At 49.4% G+C, this 16,549-nt stretch overlaps 2 protein-coding genes across 9 annotated transcripts in view; both read right to left on the bottom strand.

The window, feature by feature from the left end:
• LOC137421268 (HAUS augmin-like complex subunit 4) overlaps window positions 1-3,705 on the bottom strand; it is a 47,381-nt gene extending 43,676 nt beyond the window's left edge. For 2 of the 7 annotated variants that reach the window (XM_068107158.2, XM_078771637.1), the window contains exon 1: window positions 3,374-3,564. In XM_068107158.2, coding sequence (XP_067963259.2) covers window positions 3,374-3,467 — 94 coding nt within the window. In that variant the 5' untranslated portion in view covers window positions 3,468-3,564. Of the gene's footprint in view, window positions 1-3,323; window positions 3,343-3,373 lie in introns of those variants that run through there. The other 5 variants (XM_068107157.2, XM_068107156.2, XM_078771638.1 and 2 more) reach the window with 5 other exon arrangements.
• LOC137421260 (GMP reductase 1-like) overlaps window positions 1-16,549 on the bottom strand; it is a 905,715-nt gene that overhangs the window by 778,521 nt on the left and 110,645 nt on the right. The window lies entirely within an intron of this gene.

Below are 16,549 nucleotides of genomic sequence, written 5' to 3'. Positions count from 1 at the left end.
TGAGAGAAATCCATTCAGGGCCACACGTTGCCGACGACCAGAGAGGAAGTCCGCAAGCAATGAGTGGAGATTTCCATGGATACCATAGGAGGAGAGTTTGGTGAGCAGAGCTGGGTGCCAGACCGTATCGAAGGCACGTGATATGTCAAGGGAGACAGCTCTGATTTCCTGTTTGGCATTGAGGACCTCCATCCATTGTTGAGACAGCAGAAGCAGCATGTCCAGAGTAGAATGACCTGGTCTGAATCCAAATTGATGATCAGAGATCAAGCCATTGGAGAAGAGGAAGGATTTGATATCCAAAGCAATGATGGATTCCATGACTTTGCTGATAATTGGAAGCAGGCTGATTGGTCTGTAGCTGCAAGGATCTGTTTTTGCACCTTTTTTGTGTAAAGCGGTAATGTTTGCTGATTTCCAAGATGCTGGCAGATGACCTTGAGCAAAAGAGAGGGTGAAAAGAACAAAGAGAGGGTGAGATAGAATGGCAGAGCAGGATTTTAGGACCCATGGGCTGATGCCGTCTGGTCCAGTGGCAAAATCAGTGTCGAGGTTTGACAAAAACTTCTCCACCTTGTCAGGAGAGAAGGACACAGAGTCCAGGAGCAGTTGGGTTCGACTGGGTAAGGTGGGAAAAGAGAGAGATGGGATTGGGACACAAGATTTTGAGGCAAACACAGAGTTGAGGCATTCGGCTTTGTCACGTGCGGTGTCAACTGTGTCAAAATGAGCATTTGTTGGGGATGCTTGATCAGCTTGCAGGTGTGTGCTCTCAAAATGTGCATTTGCCAGGGATGGTAGGACAACTTGCAGGTGTGTGCTCTCAAAATGAGCATTTGTTGGGGATGGTTGATCAGTTTGCAGGTGTGTGCTCTCAAAATGAGCATTTGTTGGGGATGGTTGATCAGTTTGCAGGTGTGTGCTCTCAAAATGAGCATTTTTTGGGGATGGTAGGACAGCTTGCAGGTGTGTGCTCTCAAAATGAGCATTTGTTGGAGGTGGAAGGACAACTTGCAGGTGTGTGCTCTCAAAATGAGCATTTGTTGGGGATGGAAGGACAGCTTGCAGGTGTGTGCTCTCAAAATGAGCATTTGTTAGGGATGGTAGGACAGCTTGCAGATGTGTGCTCTCAAAATGTGCATTTGCCTGGGATGGTAGGACAGCTTGCAGGTGTGTGCTCTCAAAATGTGCATTTGCCTGGGATGGTAGGACAGCTTGCAGGTGTGTGCTCTCAAAATGTGCATTTGCCTGGGATGGTAGGACAGCTTGCAGGTGTGTGCTCTCAAAATGTGCATTTGCCTGGGATGGTAGGACAGCTTGCAGGTGTGTGCTCTCAAAATGTGCATTTGTTAGGGATGGTAGGACAGCTTGCAGGTGTGTGCTCTCAAAATGTGCATTTGCCTGGGATGGTAAGACAGCTTGCAGGTGTGTGCTCTCAAAATGTGCATTTGTTATGGATGGTAGGACATCTTGCAGGTGTGTGCTCTCAAAATGTGCATTTGCCTGGGACGGTAGGACATCTTGCAGGTGTGTGCTCTCAAAATGTGCATTTTTTAGGGATGGTAGGACAGCTTGCAGGTGTGTGCTCTCAAAATGTGCATTTGCCTGGGATGGTAGGACAGCTTGCAGGTGTGTGCTCTCAAAATGTGCATTTGCCTGGGATGGTAGGACAGCTTGCAGGTGTGTGCTCTCAAAATGTGCATTTGTTGGGGATGGTAGGACAGCTTGCAGGTGTGTGCTCTCACCTCGAAGCTGTTTCACATGGGTGCAAACTTAGACTCAACTACTGTCATCCTGGTGTTTCGCATGCAAGGTGAGTTACAAGGAGTTACAAGGAACTTCACTACCCGAGGCCATGAGGTCCATCAAACCTGCACAGTCCCACCAATATCCAAGCACCTACCTGTCACCACTCCCACAAGACACCTATGTAACTCCAATGTGAATATAATCTACTGTTTCTGCTGCCACCAGGACCATTCCATGCATTTGTGACTCTGCTGTCACCGCCAGACGAACTCTCATCTTTCTGCTGAAACTCTGAAAATGTGGGCCCTGGTCCTGTCACTGTCCATTCTGCTGAAGAAACATCTACAAATATTTTCTCGACACACTTTATCTTAAATATCTCTATCAGGTCCCCTCATAATTATCTCCTTTTAATGTACTAGGACGTGCCCGTACGTGGGTGCCCGTTCCTTGCCAAAAAAAAAAAAAAAAATGTCTTCGCCCATGCATGCATGGGCGTGCCCATGGGCCCATGGGCGTGCCCGTAAGTGCGTGATGTGACCGTACAATGAATGTATCGTCCCGACGCCGCAGCTCGGATGGCGCTGCAGTTAATCGGGCCTGTATCGGCAGAGTTATTATAAACGTGTACTACAATCGATCGTACCTTACAGCGTCTGCTCGCCACGTTCAGCATCAGTACGTCGTCACTATGACTATCCGTAAGTCCGGAAGTGACGTCCTCATTTGACTGTCCGGAAGGTCGCATATCGCAGTTACGATGAATCGCAAATTAGTTTTAATTAGTTTTAAAACATAGTTTAACGCCAACATAGCGCCAACATAGTTTGCCAACGTGAAATAAATGAATACGCTCTCAAATGTGCCGTCCGAGGCAGAGTCTGTTCGCCACGTTCGGCACACGTGATAGCTCGCTGCTCTCTGATTGGTTGAATCGTTTTTTGGACATAGCTCGGTAACTACTTCTCCGATTAATATGAAACCTTGAAAAGGCACATCCTCAGGTCCCCAGCAATATACCTGGCAAGTTTCAAGTATATCGGACCCGTGGTTGTCGAGAAACAGCGGTCACAGACACACAGACACACACACATACACACACACATACACACACACACATACACACAGAGATTACTGGAATTATAGATAGATGAAGTCGTCTCCTTCAGGCCCTCCTCACTCTCACAGCTTCGTCTAGTTTGGCCTGGAATCGATCGAATCTCTCGACGTTTAACCTTCTCTATGGTAGGTCACTAGGTGTGTGTCCTTCCTCACACGTGGTGACAAAAACTGTACACAACAGTCTCGTCGATTAAGCACCGAGGAGGGTGTGTTTGTCCAAGTGCTGACGGTCTAATGTCGAGGTGGCTTCAAGGTTTTACGTCAGTGATCACTGAGGATGCATTATTGCCATTAACGGTTAAACTCACATAAATATCTTTCAAAATTAACGGCGAAAGCACGAAACACCCTAAACACCTTAATTATGAGGTAATTCAGGTGTTTTATACACAAAAGTACAACTTGAGAACGCTTTTTCTTTCAGCACGCGTGAGGTAAATCTGCTCGTTTACATCAACAACGGCGTCTCCCGCCCATTGGGAAAGTCAAGCCATGCTCCCACCTTGAGACCCTTGTGATGGAATCGATTGATCAGCCTCCCAGTGGCAGTAAATAGAATACGCCATCAGTGAAGCCTCCTCTTTGAAAGAATCCATCTTGCGAACACGTGAACTTGTGAGGAGCCAGGAAGCGAAATATAAGCAAATCTTTGCGAAACCGCCTGGATCACTTGATAGTTATTGTTTATTGGACAAGGAACGTATTTATTATTTTGGGGAGGTGTGTTTCACGCTTTCACTTGTGCTCACAGTCCAGCAAAAACGGTTTACTTAGCACACACTTCACGGCATTTGAAAGCGTCCTGGAGAAAAGGAAGGTTTCCGGCCAAAGGACAGAAATATCGTTCCGTTTCCGGCACAAACGGAGGGAAATATCGTTCCGTTTCCGGTTTGACCAGGGAACGCTCCATCCGTTCAGAAAACTATTTGAGCAATGCTGTCAAACACACACTGCATATTGGTATTTGGTGTCATGTACCAGGTGTACCACACATTGCTATGTAGCGTAAAATAAGTGGATTTCATTAATATATTTTTTTGTGTTGAAAAAATCATCAATGGAGGTTGTTTAGTGACGTCAGAATTTGTGTGCCGCCGCCATATTGGAGTACTAAAAAACGAAAGAAAAAAGGAATGATCGATTGAGTTTTGTGCATTTTTCAAGGCCAACAAATCGGGGTTAAAGCTTGTCTTGAAACTTGGATGTTTCGATACGTTGAACACTTAGTCTAGGGAGTGATATTTTAACAAAATACAGGTTTATAACTGTAACGAACTCAAGCAGACTCCATCGTGCCGGAAGCGGAAAACGCGTTTATTGACGCGGTGATGATTCACTCGTGTCTGACGAATAAGCGCGTCCGATAAACCACAACAACAATGCAAATACAAGTCAGAATAATACGTTACATCCTCCTTTCTTTCAAGGAAGCCACTTTAAAGGAAACCAGCAAAGCAAATAACTCTATAAAGTAAAACTTACACTGAATTAATTAACAAACAGCATCACATTCAGATCACGTGAATCAATTGATTTAAATTTAAAGATCCAGACGTCTGGGAGGGTTAACCGCTCTGCCGCTCCTTGTGATGAACTTGGTATTTCTGGGAGATGCAGTGGCTCGAGGCGATGACACTGTTGGGAGACTTTGGGATTCAGATGCTTGCTCACTTGGACTTGGGGACTTGCAGCAGTTCCCCACTGGGGTGTCCTGTTGAGTGGTGGGATCAGGGAAGTCCCTCATGTCCTGGGAAGAGTAAAAGCGAGAGAGTGGCTGACTTCCCACCGGGCCAACATTGGCTGAATGAGGCACTCTGCGGAGATGGAGCCTGTTACGCCGGTACACATTGTTTGGGGTCCTCAGCAAATATGACCGGGGGCTGTTGTGGCGCGCCTCAACTACAGCCGGAATCCAATGCCTGGCCTCCGGGTTTGGCAACATCCTAACACTGTCTCCCGGCTGGAGCGGTGGCAAATCTGACATAGATGGCTTGTCATGATAGTATTTTTGTTTCTCCTTCTGTGTGTCAAGGCGTGATCTCACAAGGTGATGGTCATACCGCGCAGGCATGAGAAGAGTGCGGTTGCAAGGCAGTGTGTTTCTGGGGCGTCTTCCCATTAGGAGCTGAGCCGGGGACAAGTTTATTCCTTCAAGTGGAGTGGTGCGGTAGTCTAGCAGGGCTAAGTACTTATCTGCTGACTTCTTCCAGAGCCTTTTCACTGTCTGGATCGCTCTTTCTGCCTCTCCATTGGCACGTTGGTGCTTGGGGGACACAATGTCGTGAGTTATGCCATATTCTTTGCAAAACTGAGAAAATTCCTCTGACGTGTACTGACTTCCGGAATCGCTTCGCAGCTTCTCTGGAATACCATGTCGACAAAACTGCTGCTTGAGAGCTTCGATTACAGAGCGAGCTGTAATGTCCTTGAGGCAATCCACCTCCACAAACTTGGAGTAATAATCGACCGTGAGCAAATACTGCTTTGATTCGAAGTCAAAAACGTCGCTTCCAACTTCGATGAATGGAAGATCAGGCGTGTAAGTCGGCAAGAGAGGCTCCCGTTGCTGAGCGCTTTGATACTCTGCACACTTGCAACAATTCCGTACAGTTTCTTCGATGTCAGAGTTCATTGAGGGCCAATACATGACCTCGCGAGCACGCTGCTTACACTTGTTCACTCCGAGGTGCGATTCATGAATCAAGCTCAGCATTCTGGGTCTGAGGCTTGGCGGGATGACAAGGCGCATGCCTTTGTAGACAACACTGTCTGAGACTGCCAATTGCGTTCTGGAGTCAAAGTACGGACGGACCTGTGCTGGGACTTCCTTTCGGGAGTCAGGCCATCCACTTGCAATGACACCGCAGAGAAGGCTCATTTGACTCAGAGTAGCTTCCTGGATTTCGAGGTATTTCCCACTCGTGATCGCAAGGAACTGGAACATGTTCACAGGCTCAAGGTCTTTCCCAGCTTCTGAGTCGGTGTCCGGTAGAGGTGCACGGGACAATGTGTCGGGGAGCACCATCTCAGAACCACGGCAGTAGTTAACCTCCAAGTCATACCGTTGAAGCTTGAGCAACATACGCTGTAAACGCATGGGAGAAGATAGGAGAGGCTTCTTGAAGATTTCCTCAAGGGGTTTATGGTCATTATATACCACTACTGATTTCCAAAGATATAGTAGTGAAATGCTTCTGTTGCATGGACGATTGAGAGCATTTCCTTCTCAATCATAGCGTAGCGACACTCAGTATCGGTCATACTGCGTGATGTGAACGCTATAGGGTTGCCATTCTGGAGCAAACAGGCTCCTACAGCGTTTTGGCTGGCATCGGCTTGTATTTCAACTGGCTGACTTACATCGTAGTACTGAAGGACCGGGGCCGAAATACATGCTTGATTCAGCTTCTTGAAGGACCGCTCCTGAGCTGACTGCCAGGAGAACTCCACGTCCGCCTTGCAGAGATCACGGAGAGGCTTGTTTGTGTCACTTAGGTTGGGGATAAACTTCCCTAAATACTGAACGAATCCAAGGAAACGCTTGACGCCTTGTTTGTCTGTTGGACGTGGCATTTTCTCAACTGCCTTCGTCTTGAATGGATCTGGTAGCACTCCTTCTGCAGTAAGCAGGTGGCCTACATAAGGGACTGAGGTTCGCCGGATGAGGCATTTTCGGAAGTTTAGTTGCAGGTTATAACTTGTAGCTCGTTGCATAACTCGCTTCAGTACACAGTCGTGGTGGGTGATGTCACGACCAGCAACTAAAATGTCATCCATTACCGCTGTTGCCCATTCTATCCCTTCTAGCATCTGGTCCATGATTCGCTGGAATATCTCCGGCGAGCACCTCAATCCATAAGGGAGACGCAGCCAGCGGTATCTCCCTACAGGTGTATTGAACGTGGTCAAGAATGAAGAAGGCTCGTCAAGGCGAATTTGCATGAACCCACTGCGGGCGTCAAGCACAGAAAATACTTTGGCTCCAGGGATTTGAGCTAAAACTTCCTGAACAGTTCTCATTGGGTAGTGCTCACGTTTTGTGCACTTGTTTAAGTCTTTGGGGTCTATACAGATGCGGACTTTGCCGTTGCGAAGAGCTACTACCATGGAACTCACCCACTCAGTCGGTCGTTCTACCTTCGCGATGTGACCTTCGGTGACCATCTCTTGTAGCTTGTCAACTATTTGCTCTCTCAATGCTGCAGGCTGTCTGCGAGGAGCGTGAACTACTCCCTGTGACCCTTCTACAAGCTTGATCCGATAAGTTCCGGGAAGAGTTCCAGTTGTCTTGGCAACTTCTGGAAACTCAGAGATTACTGCTTCCTGAGACACATTGACTAGAGGCTGAACAAGAGACAACTTATCGAGCTTGACAATGAGGCCTAGGGCTTCCGAGGTAGCGCCTGACATTACATTCTCCTGATCGAGGTCAATGACCTCAAAACTGGCTCTAACGGTCTTGTTTTTGTGAGAGAGAGAGAGAGAGAGAGAGTGTCATGGTACCGACAGGATGGATAGTATGGTTCGAGTATGTTTTAAGAACTTTATGCGACGATTGTAGATCGCCTGCGAGGTGCTGGACTAACTGGTAGTCGTTGAGTGTTAGTGTGTTGCACCTTGCACCCGTGTCAATCCGGAACCGAGTCGGCTGACCCAGCAACGTGACGGTCTGTGCCCACTTGTCATGAGTGGCCGTATTGATGCTTGGTTGTAGAGCGGAGATCCTTAAAATTTCAGATTCCTTGACGAGTTCTTGAGGAAGATCTACATGATCTAGACTGGTCTCCTCATCAAGGGACTTTAGGTCGCGCAGTCTCTTCCGACACGCCGCAAACCAGTGACCAGGCTTCTTGCAGTAGGAGCAGCTAGAATTAATTGCTGGACACTTGGCTTGCCTGTGCACTGACTGGCCACATTTGCTGCAGGGACCGTCATGCCGAAACCGATTCTCAGCTTTGAACAGCTCGGTGGCTTGTGTATGCCCATCAGGCTTGCTCTTACAACGTTGAGTCTGGTGCTGAGTTCGTTCGTTTTCAGATCTGAGGGCTGAGATGAGAGCATCTTCATCTCGGACTATTCTCATATGTTTCTGCGAGAGCTCGAGCTGTTGGCCAATTTCTATAGCTTTAGCTAGTGAGAGCTCCTCACCCCTATCGAGTAATTTCTCTTGGACCCTCTTATCATGGCTGCCATCAATGATGCAATCGACGATTATGTCGTCTGGGTCTTGGTAATCGCAATCCATGAGAATTATCCTCAGATCTTTTATGAAATGATCAAAAGACTCACCACTCCGCTGGCGCCTTTGTTTCAGTCGGTGTCTGGCAACTCTTTTGTTCTTTCTGGGCTGCACATAGTTCTGGAATTTGTTCAGCACTTCCTGCGGGTCGTCTTTCTCTCCTTCCTCCCAAGATAGAGTTTGGTAGATTTGACGACCTTGTTCGCCGATCCACGTTCCGAGCCATCCTGCTTGACGAGGCTTCGTTATGTCTGCGAGCGGCCCTGACAAGACAAAACTGACGTGATTTCTGAACCGGCAAAACTCCTGGTAGAGATCCAGACTCTCCCAGTCGATCGAGGGATGATCAAAGTTCGGAGATGCCATATTTATGGAGACGAATGGCGGCTTATGGCGTGAATATCAACGAACTTCTGACACCATGTAACGAACTCAAGCAGACTCCATCGTGCCGGAAGCGGAAAACGCGTTTATTGACGCGGTGATGATTCACTCGTGTCTGACGAATAAGCGCGTCCGATAAACCACAACAACAATGCAAATACAAGTCAGAATAATACGTTACAATAACGGAGACGTAGGAACGTCATAAAAGGTGGGGGCACGATTTGTAAATTTGTTTTTAAATATTTCAGGGTAAAAACTAACTTAAAGAGAGAAGAAAGAAATGACGACCACGCTGAACGTGATGTAAATGCAGTTGTGTCTTTCTTTTTTAAACCTGTCTATTGTATTTCACTTTCAGCGAAATTCAGTGGGAAATTCAAAACTTCATTTCATGCTTTCTTTTATTTGCCCATTTTCTGAGTTTGTTTGACTTCAGTCAAATTATCCAAAATATTTCATACTTGAATAATTTGCTTGACAAAAGTTATTCGCTAATGCCAATATTTCGATCTGGTCTGTGCGATCTTTCATGGCATGGCCTATCAGAGCGTTGTTCAGCCTTTGTTGGCTCATGTTTGACCTCAGGTAGTTTTTCACTCTTCTCAGGACTGAATGATTTTGCTGGGATATTGCTGAGGCGACTGGCACTGTGTAGTACACTGTGAGAATTTTGTGGATTTCTGTAAAGAGCTTTTTACTCACTGGATCTGCAGACATGGCCTGCCAAATGGTCTCCATGTTAGTTACACGGACAATGCTGGTGTCCAATCTTACAAGATGGGGTAACATTTGTAGCTGGAGGCCAGGACGTTCCAGATTGATGTCATTTTGTACTGGTCTTCAATGAATTTTTTTTTTGATTTTTTTTTTTTTAATGTACAGAGTCGAGGCTCATGAAAGAGCTAACATTTATCAAACAAACAAATCTAACAAACAAGCAAACAAAGTATATAAAAAGGGGAGCGGTCGACAAGATGGGGAGAGAAGGGGAGGAAGCACACAAACACAACATTTGAGAGCAGGGACATCGGGAGATGTTTTTGGAGGGAGAGGGCCTGGGGGGAGGCAGGATAGGTATAAAACGCAAGGACACCAAGGACTTCCAGGAAATAAGTCAAAAGTCACCTCAAAAAAGTGGATTTGGAGTGAAATTAGCGGGGGTAGAAAAGATCAAGGTTTTGGATTGGGGAAGATAAGAGATGGTGGTGAACAGCCGTTTTAAAGACCTGGAGGGAGGAGTGGGATTGAAGAGAGTGAGGGAGTTTGTTCCAGAGGCAGGAGAAAAGAGGATTGAAGGAGTGAAGGTGAGCTGGAAATTCTGGAATCCTTGCCCGACGTGGTAGCCCCGACGCCGACCGCGTGGGGAGGATTTATATACCAGCTATGAGTAAGGATGGGTCATTCCGCTCTCTTGTGTCTTCGAGTTGGTAAGATTGTTGCAAGATCTGTTTTTCTTTGCTAATATCTCTGCAATGGCATAATGGTAATGAAAGTGGCCAGAGATGCTTGCTTAATAGCTTTTGTGTTTTCTTTGTAGATCAGTCGCATTCAAGTGAATAAAAGCTCACAGCTTGGAGTTTTGGTGAACCGCCTCGTTTCGTTTCACCACATTTTTATTCACTTGAATTCTATGGTTGGAGCCATGGAGAAGCTGCTCTGCCTGAAGGTATTCTCGGGCGACCCTCAGGCTATGAACGCCATGGACCAATGGGAATATTGGCACAACTCTCTTCTGCACTACACCGCGGCGGTTCCGGATCTCACCGAGGCACAGTGGCTATCGTTTCTGATCTGTCATGTCAGCCTCCCGGTCTATGGGTACATATCCCACTGTACCACCTACGATGCGGCAGTGGCGACGCTGCGTGGGATATATGTCCGGCAATGAAGTGCATTGTATGGACGACACATGTTGGCTACCCGACGCCAGGGAGCTTCGGAGAGCCAGGAACACTACATCCAGGAGCTGATATGCCTGGGGAAAGGTTGTCTGATGGTGGCTCGAACCGCCGCGGAGGCGACCGTAGACTTGATGCGGGATGCGTTTGTTGCTGGCATCTCGTCGCCGGCCATCAGACTCCGTTTGCTAGAGGAAACCACGTTGACCTTCTAACAAGCGTGCGACAAAGCATGCATTCTACAGCTGGCAGTGTCCCATGCGGAGGCATACGATGGACCCGATCTCACAGCGGGGGCCGCTGCCGTGGCACGGCCAGAGTCGACCGCATCGCCAGAACGGGCTCTCGCGGAATCTCCAGACGACACTCTGGCACCGATCGCTGGAGACGATGGGAATCCGAACGCCGCAGCTGCGAACTCTGCGGAGAATGCCAAATGTTATTTTTGTGGCAATAAGAGACCCCCGCTCCACGTGTCCCACCAAAAATTGTGAATGTCATAATTGTGGTAAAAGAGGACACTTTGCTAAAATGTGTTGGGCGGCTAAATCTAAGTCTTCCCGGGGCTTGAGTCTCTCAGGTACACGCACCTCACGGACGGCACGAGGCGTGCGCCGCGCCGTGCTACCGGTACTCGTGGAAGGGATCCGCGTGGAAGGGCTTATCCATACTGGTAGTTCCTCCAGATTTGTCAGCCATGCTTTGGTACGACGTCACGGCTGGACGATGGGCTCGGATACCCGACGAATTTACCTGGCTTCGTCCGGACATAGCGTATGCACCAAAGGCGTTTGCTCTCTTAAACTCATCGTCGATGATAAACTGTATGAGGATGTGAAACTCGCGGTGATGCCGGAACTGTGCGCCGACGTATTGCTCGGTCATGACTTCCTGAGCCGGTACGGCCGGTTGGAGATGCGCGTGGGAGACGGAGAGAATACTCTTTCGGTCTGCGGCTTAAACGAGATGGCTATAGATCCTCCAGTGCTATTTCCCAGCCTGACGGCCGATTGCCGACCAGTAACCGTGATATCTCGACGGTATACTCGTGCCGACGCTGCACACATTGCCGATGAGACCAAGCGTATGCTCTGAGAGGGCATTATAGAGCCGAGTAGATCGCCATGGAGAGCGCAGGTTCTAGTCGTACACTCTGTCAATCACAGGAAACGCTTGGTCATTGATTACAGCCGAACGATAAATAAATTTACACAGCTGGACGCTTTTCCTTTGCCGAAAATTGATGACCTCGTTCAGGAAGTTGCCAAATTCAGGGTCTTCTGCACTTTGGATCTAAAATCAGCGTATCATCAGATACCCATCAGAGAATCGGACAGGCCATATACTGGTTTTCAATCCGGTCGATGGCTTTATCAATTTCGGTGGATTCCTTTCGGAATCACGAATGGGGTGGCGTGTTTTCAACGTGCAATGGACGACATCTTGGTTAAAGAGAATTTACAAGACGTATTCGTTTACGTAAATAGTGTGACCGTCTGCGGACATACCCAGGAGGGGCACGACGCAAACTTGAAACGATTATTAGAGGTTGCGCAACGTTATAATTTAACCTTCAACCACGAGAACTGACACTACGGTGCAAAAACAATCGATTTACTTGGGTACACAGTGACCGGCGGGGAGATAAAACCGGACGCCGAGCACCTCCGACCTTTGCTAGAAATGGCAGCACCCTGTGATCGAGCGTCCCTGAGGCGGTGCCTCGGGCTACTCGCACATCACTCGAGATGGATTGAAGGCTACTCAGAAAAAAATAAGGCCTCTGGTGGACAGCAAGGTCTTCCCTCTGACGCAGGACGCGCTAGACGCTTTTCAACTTCTGAAGGAGAACATAGCTCGGGCCTGTGTGACCTCCATTGATGATAACCTCCCATTCCTCGTGGAGACAGACGCTTCGGATTGTGCGATTGCTGCTACCCTAACGCAAAACAAACGACCTGTGGCAGTGTGGCATTCTTCTCTAGGACACTGACCTCGACTGAACGCAAACATTCGGCAGTGGAAAGAGAGGCGGCAGAGGTGGTCGAGTTGGTCAGGAGGTGGCGCCATCTGCTGCTGGGCAGGAAATTTGATCTCCTGACAGACCAACAGTCGGTGGCTTTTATGTTCGGCCACGACCACCCTCAGCATATTAAAAACGACAAAATCGCACGATGGCGGGTCGAACTAGCTAATTACTGCTATGACATAATCTATCGCCCTGGGAGCGAGAATGTGGTAGCCGACGCGCTCTCTCGCCCGTCGGTTTGTGCTGCTATGACGTCAGATGATCTGGAGAGCATCCATGACTCATTATGTCACCCCGGGGTAACTCGATTCACTCATTTTGTGCGCTCTCACAATTTGCCTTTATTGATCGAGGAGATCCGACATCTATGCCGCACCTGCTCCGTGTGAGCAGAGTTGAAGCCACGATTCTATAAGCCGTCGTTACGGGCACTCATTCAAGCAATGAAACCATGGCAACGACTAAGCGTCGATTTTAAAGGGCCGATATCAACACTCGCAGCAGGTGGGCCTCGTTATCTATTGACGGTAATTGATGAATTCAGTCGTTATCCATTTGCCTTTCCATGCTCAGACATGACGTCATCCACTGTCATACGATGTCTACGTCAGCTGTTCGTCCTGTTCGCGTATCCGGGGTTTGTGCATTCAGACCGTGGGGCTGCGTTCATCTCCCAAGAGATTCGAAGCTTCCTCGTAAGCCTCAGAATTTCCACTAGCCGCACTACTCCGTATTGCCCCGAGGCGAATGGCCAGGTGGAAAGGTATAATCAGCTCATCTGGAAGGCAGTGGCGCTGCACTTACGCACGTGCTCAATGGGGCTGCACCAATGGCCACAAGCCATTCCTGAAGCATTACATGTGATTCGGACTTTATTATGCATGGCCACAAATCAAACTCCCCACGAAAGAATGTTTCGTTTTGAACGTCGTGGCGCTACCGGCCAAGCGATGCCCGGTTGGCTTGTCGAACTCGGGCCCGCGTATCTGAAGCGAACGGTGCGACAAAGCAAGTACGAACCGGCGGTGGATTTGGTGCAGATCGTGCAGGTTAATCCGCAGTATGCGACCGTCCGGCTGCGGGATGGTCGTCTTTCGACCGTGTCGGTTCAGCATTTAGCCCCGTGCGGAGACGAGGACACCGGGCGTAACTTATCCTCGGAGGCTTCGTCGATCGAACTGGGGGATTCCGAACTGCGCGGTGGGCAAGCCTTGCCCGGTGGAGCGCCGCCACCACAAGGGGGCGCCGTTCCGACCCCTCCTACCTTCCCTCGAACCGGGGCGCCCGCTTTGCCTGGCAAAGCGTGGATTCGACCGTGCAGGGCGGGGCCCGGCCCGAATCGTGCATGACACTCCGAACAGGAGCGACGCGACACCGATCCCCGCCGGCTCCCGCAACACACACCGCCCGGCATGGACCGGGAGCTCGCGTCGGCTAAACGTCGGTCTGAACGCTGTCCCGGTTAACATCGATGCTCCCCGTACATGCTCACACCACTCGTTCCGTTCTTTGCTCATACATCCCATACACTCCGTCAATTCCACCACCACACTCTCTGTTGCACACCACTCGCTGTTCACACACTCCATAACACACCTTGGTGCACACTCGTCGTTCGCACACTTCTCTCATGCACGCTCCCCCGTTATGTACTCCGTAACCACCACGGGCGTGCACTCTTCCGTTACATCCCCTGTAACACTCCCCATCACATGCTCCACCACCAACTCAGGTGTGCCTCCTCGCACGCGCTCAACCATTCCAATTGTGCATCCTCGCACCCGCTCCTCATCCATCTCACTCTCAGTATCACTCGTCGTTCCACTTCCACACTCCGATGTGCATTCACTCTCGCACTCGGTATCACCCCCATACTCTGTCGTGCACTCTCCCTCGCACCCGGTATCACAATCGCGCTCCGACGCCATTCATACACGCGCGCCATTGCCATTCACACAGCGCACCACGGACCTCCCACAAACGCCCGGGTTACGCCTGCATCCCAAGTGCGCGAAAATTCTTTTTGCACCAACCACAGCCCAACTCACCTGGGCGCTTCCTCTTCCTCCTTGCTCCAACACCTGCAAATCTTTAGAAGGATTAAGCACGGCATCATGATGCGAGCACGGACTCTGTGCATTATCCATCTCTCCCTTCAATTCCTGGACTACCTCCGTCGTCTTATCAATTTCAATTTCGACTATTTGTTCGTTTGATGCGATTCTAATTTCTTTTTCTTTAATTTCACTGTCTTTTCCCTCGACCACCGCTGGCTCTATTAAAATTTTCTCTACTTCGGCGGTCTCCGGCTTCCCCATACCCCAGGTCGCGATCTCTACCCCGGTCCACGTGACTTTGCCTTGCTCAACGTCGCTTCTCCCGCGCTCCTCACACCGCGCCACCTCATCGGTTGCGTACAAGTGTGCTTTTCCCGCCTGACCTGTGGTCAAAGTCCTTCCCCAATGCTTTTATCTGGCCACCTATTCGGGTTCTAACCCCTTCAATTTGATTTCCTAATCCTCCCAATCTGCTTCCTAATCCCCCCAATTTGCTTCCTAATCCCCCCAATTTGCTTCCCAAATCATTTCTCATTCCCTCAATTTTGCTGTCTGGCTTCCCAATTTGGCTTCCCACTTGCTCTTCAAGTTTATTACTCTGAGCATCCATTTTATTGTCCATCTGCTTACTACTCTTTGCCATCTCCATTTGTATGACTGCCTGTAGCTGCGCCATGAGGGCCTGCATGTCAAAGCCCGCTGGTACAGCGGGCTCGGCTACCGCAGCCACGTGCGAGGCGCCGCCATCTTGTGCTGCCACGACCACGTGCAAGGCGCCGTCATCTTGTGCACCTGCAACCCCCTCTACCGCACCTTCTTCAACCTCCTCCTCTATCTCCCCCATCTCCTCCCTGGGGTCCTGGGTCGACTCTACCCCCTCTTCTATTTCCCCCACTGGCATCCGACCACCTTGAGTATCCATGGCATGACTCAATTGGGATGTTATACAAAATTTCGGCCGCTCGTAATTTTGACCAAATTTTTTCCGATGGATTAAAATTTGGTTCGGGCTTCAAATCCCACTCCCCGACACCAATTGTTACAGACCTCAGAGTACGGCACTCCTGTTAGCAAGGGGGGGGGGGTTAATCCCCTTGTCTTGTTAAGCTGGCCGTCTCCGGTCCTGGAACTATCCCGCTTCTTTGCGGGGTGAGATTGGTCAGGGTGATTGGTCAACGGGTTCCCAAATACCTTCACAAATCTCTCCGCAAAGCAAGGAGATGAGCCCCTGCTCGAACCGCGGATGTGATGGTAATTGCCGAGCGGTTTAGCAATCCGCGATCCGAGCCGTTAACAAAAGGACTAAACCCGATTAAAAGCGGTTGGCCAAATCGTGCCACAGGTACTCAATTGGAGAAAGGACAAAAGCGATCGGGTGAGAATGAATCAAAAAGAGTAAAGGAAGAACACAGGTTTATTAATTATGTACACTAAATGAAGAGGAAACGAAAGGCAAAGAATATACAGAAGAAGAAGAAGGAGGACACAGGGCAGCCTTATACAGTCTTACTTAGCAAACGCCCGAGACAGAACAAACACACTTACACTCAAAGGGATGGAATGGCAGGAAAGGCAGGAATGGCAGGAATGGCAGGAAAGGAGGAGAAGGTCCAAGCAGATGGCACCGGCGTCGAGGTCCGCTCCAGGTCGCGCTCTGGTCCACGCTCCGAGCTTGAGCAAAAACCAGGCGGCAGCTGCGCGTATGGTTTGCAAGCGGTCGGACAATGCCAATATATTTCTCGGGGAAACTGGCCTCCTGATTATGTAATAGGTCGACACCGCGCTTCTCTCCTCTTGCTCGAACCTCTGGTGTCGCCGTCATGCTCATCTCCTGAAGCAGTCCCTCTAGGCCGCTTTTATTGGGCGTTGTTAGATCAAGCCGCCGGCTCCCAGGACACGCCCAATGGTGAGCTTGCCTCGGCCCTGGTTGGCTCCAAGAGCTTACCGGTCCCGCCCCTCGACGAGACGTTGACAGGGCCACGCCTTGTTCTTGGTGCCCAACTTACTCTTCCCCATTTTTCCTCCAGAGGACCGAGCGCGTGATGGCATTTGCACGAGTCATAGAAAA

The sequence above is a fragment of the Myxine glutinosa genome, chromosome 2 (genome assembly GCF_964187855.1).
Source record: "Myxine glutinosa chromosome 2, kmMyxGlut1.1, whole genome shotgun sequence".
NCBI classification, from domain to species: domain Eukaryota; kingdom Metazoa; phylum Chordata; class Myxini; order Myxiniformes; family Myxinidae; genus Myxine; species Myxine glutinosa.
This window is presented reverse-complemented; position numbering and strand designations above follow the sequence as displayed.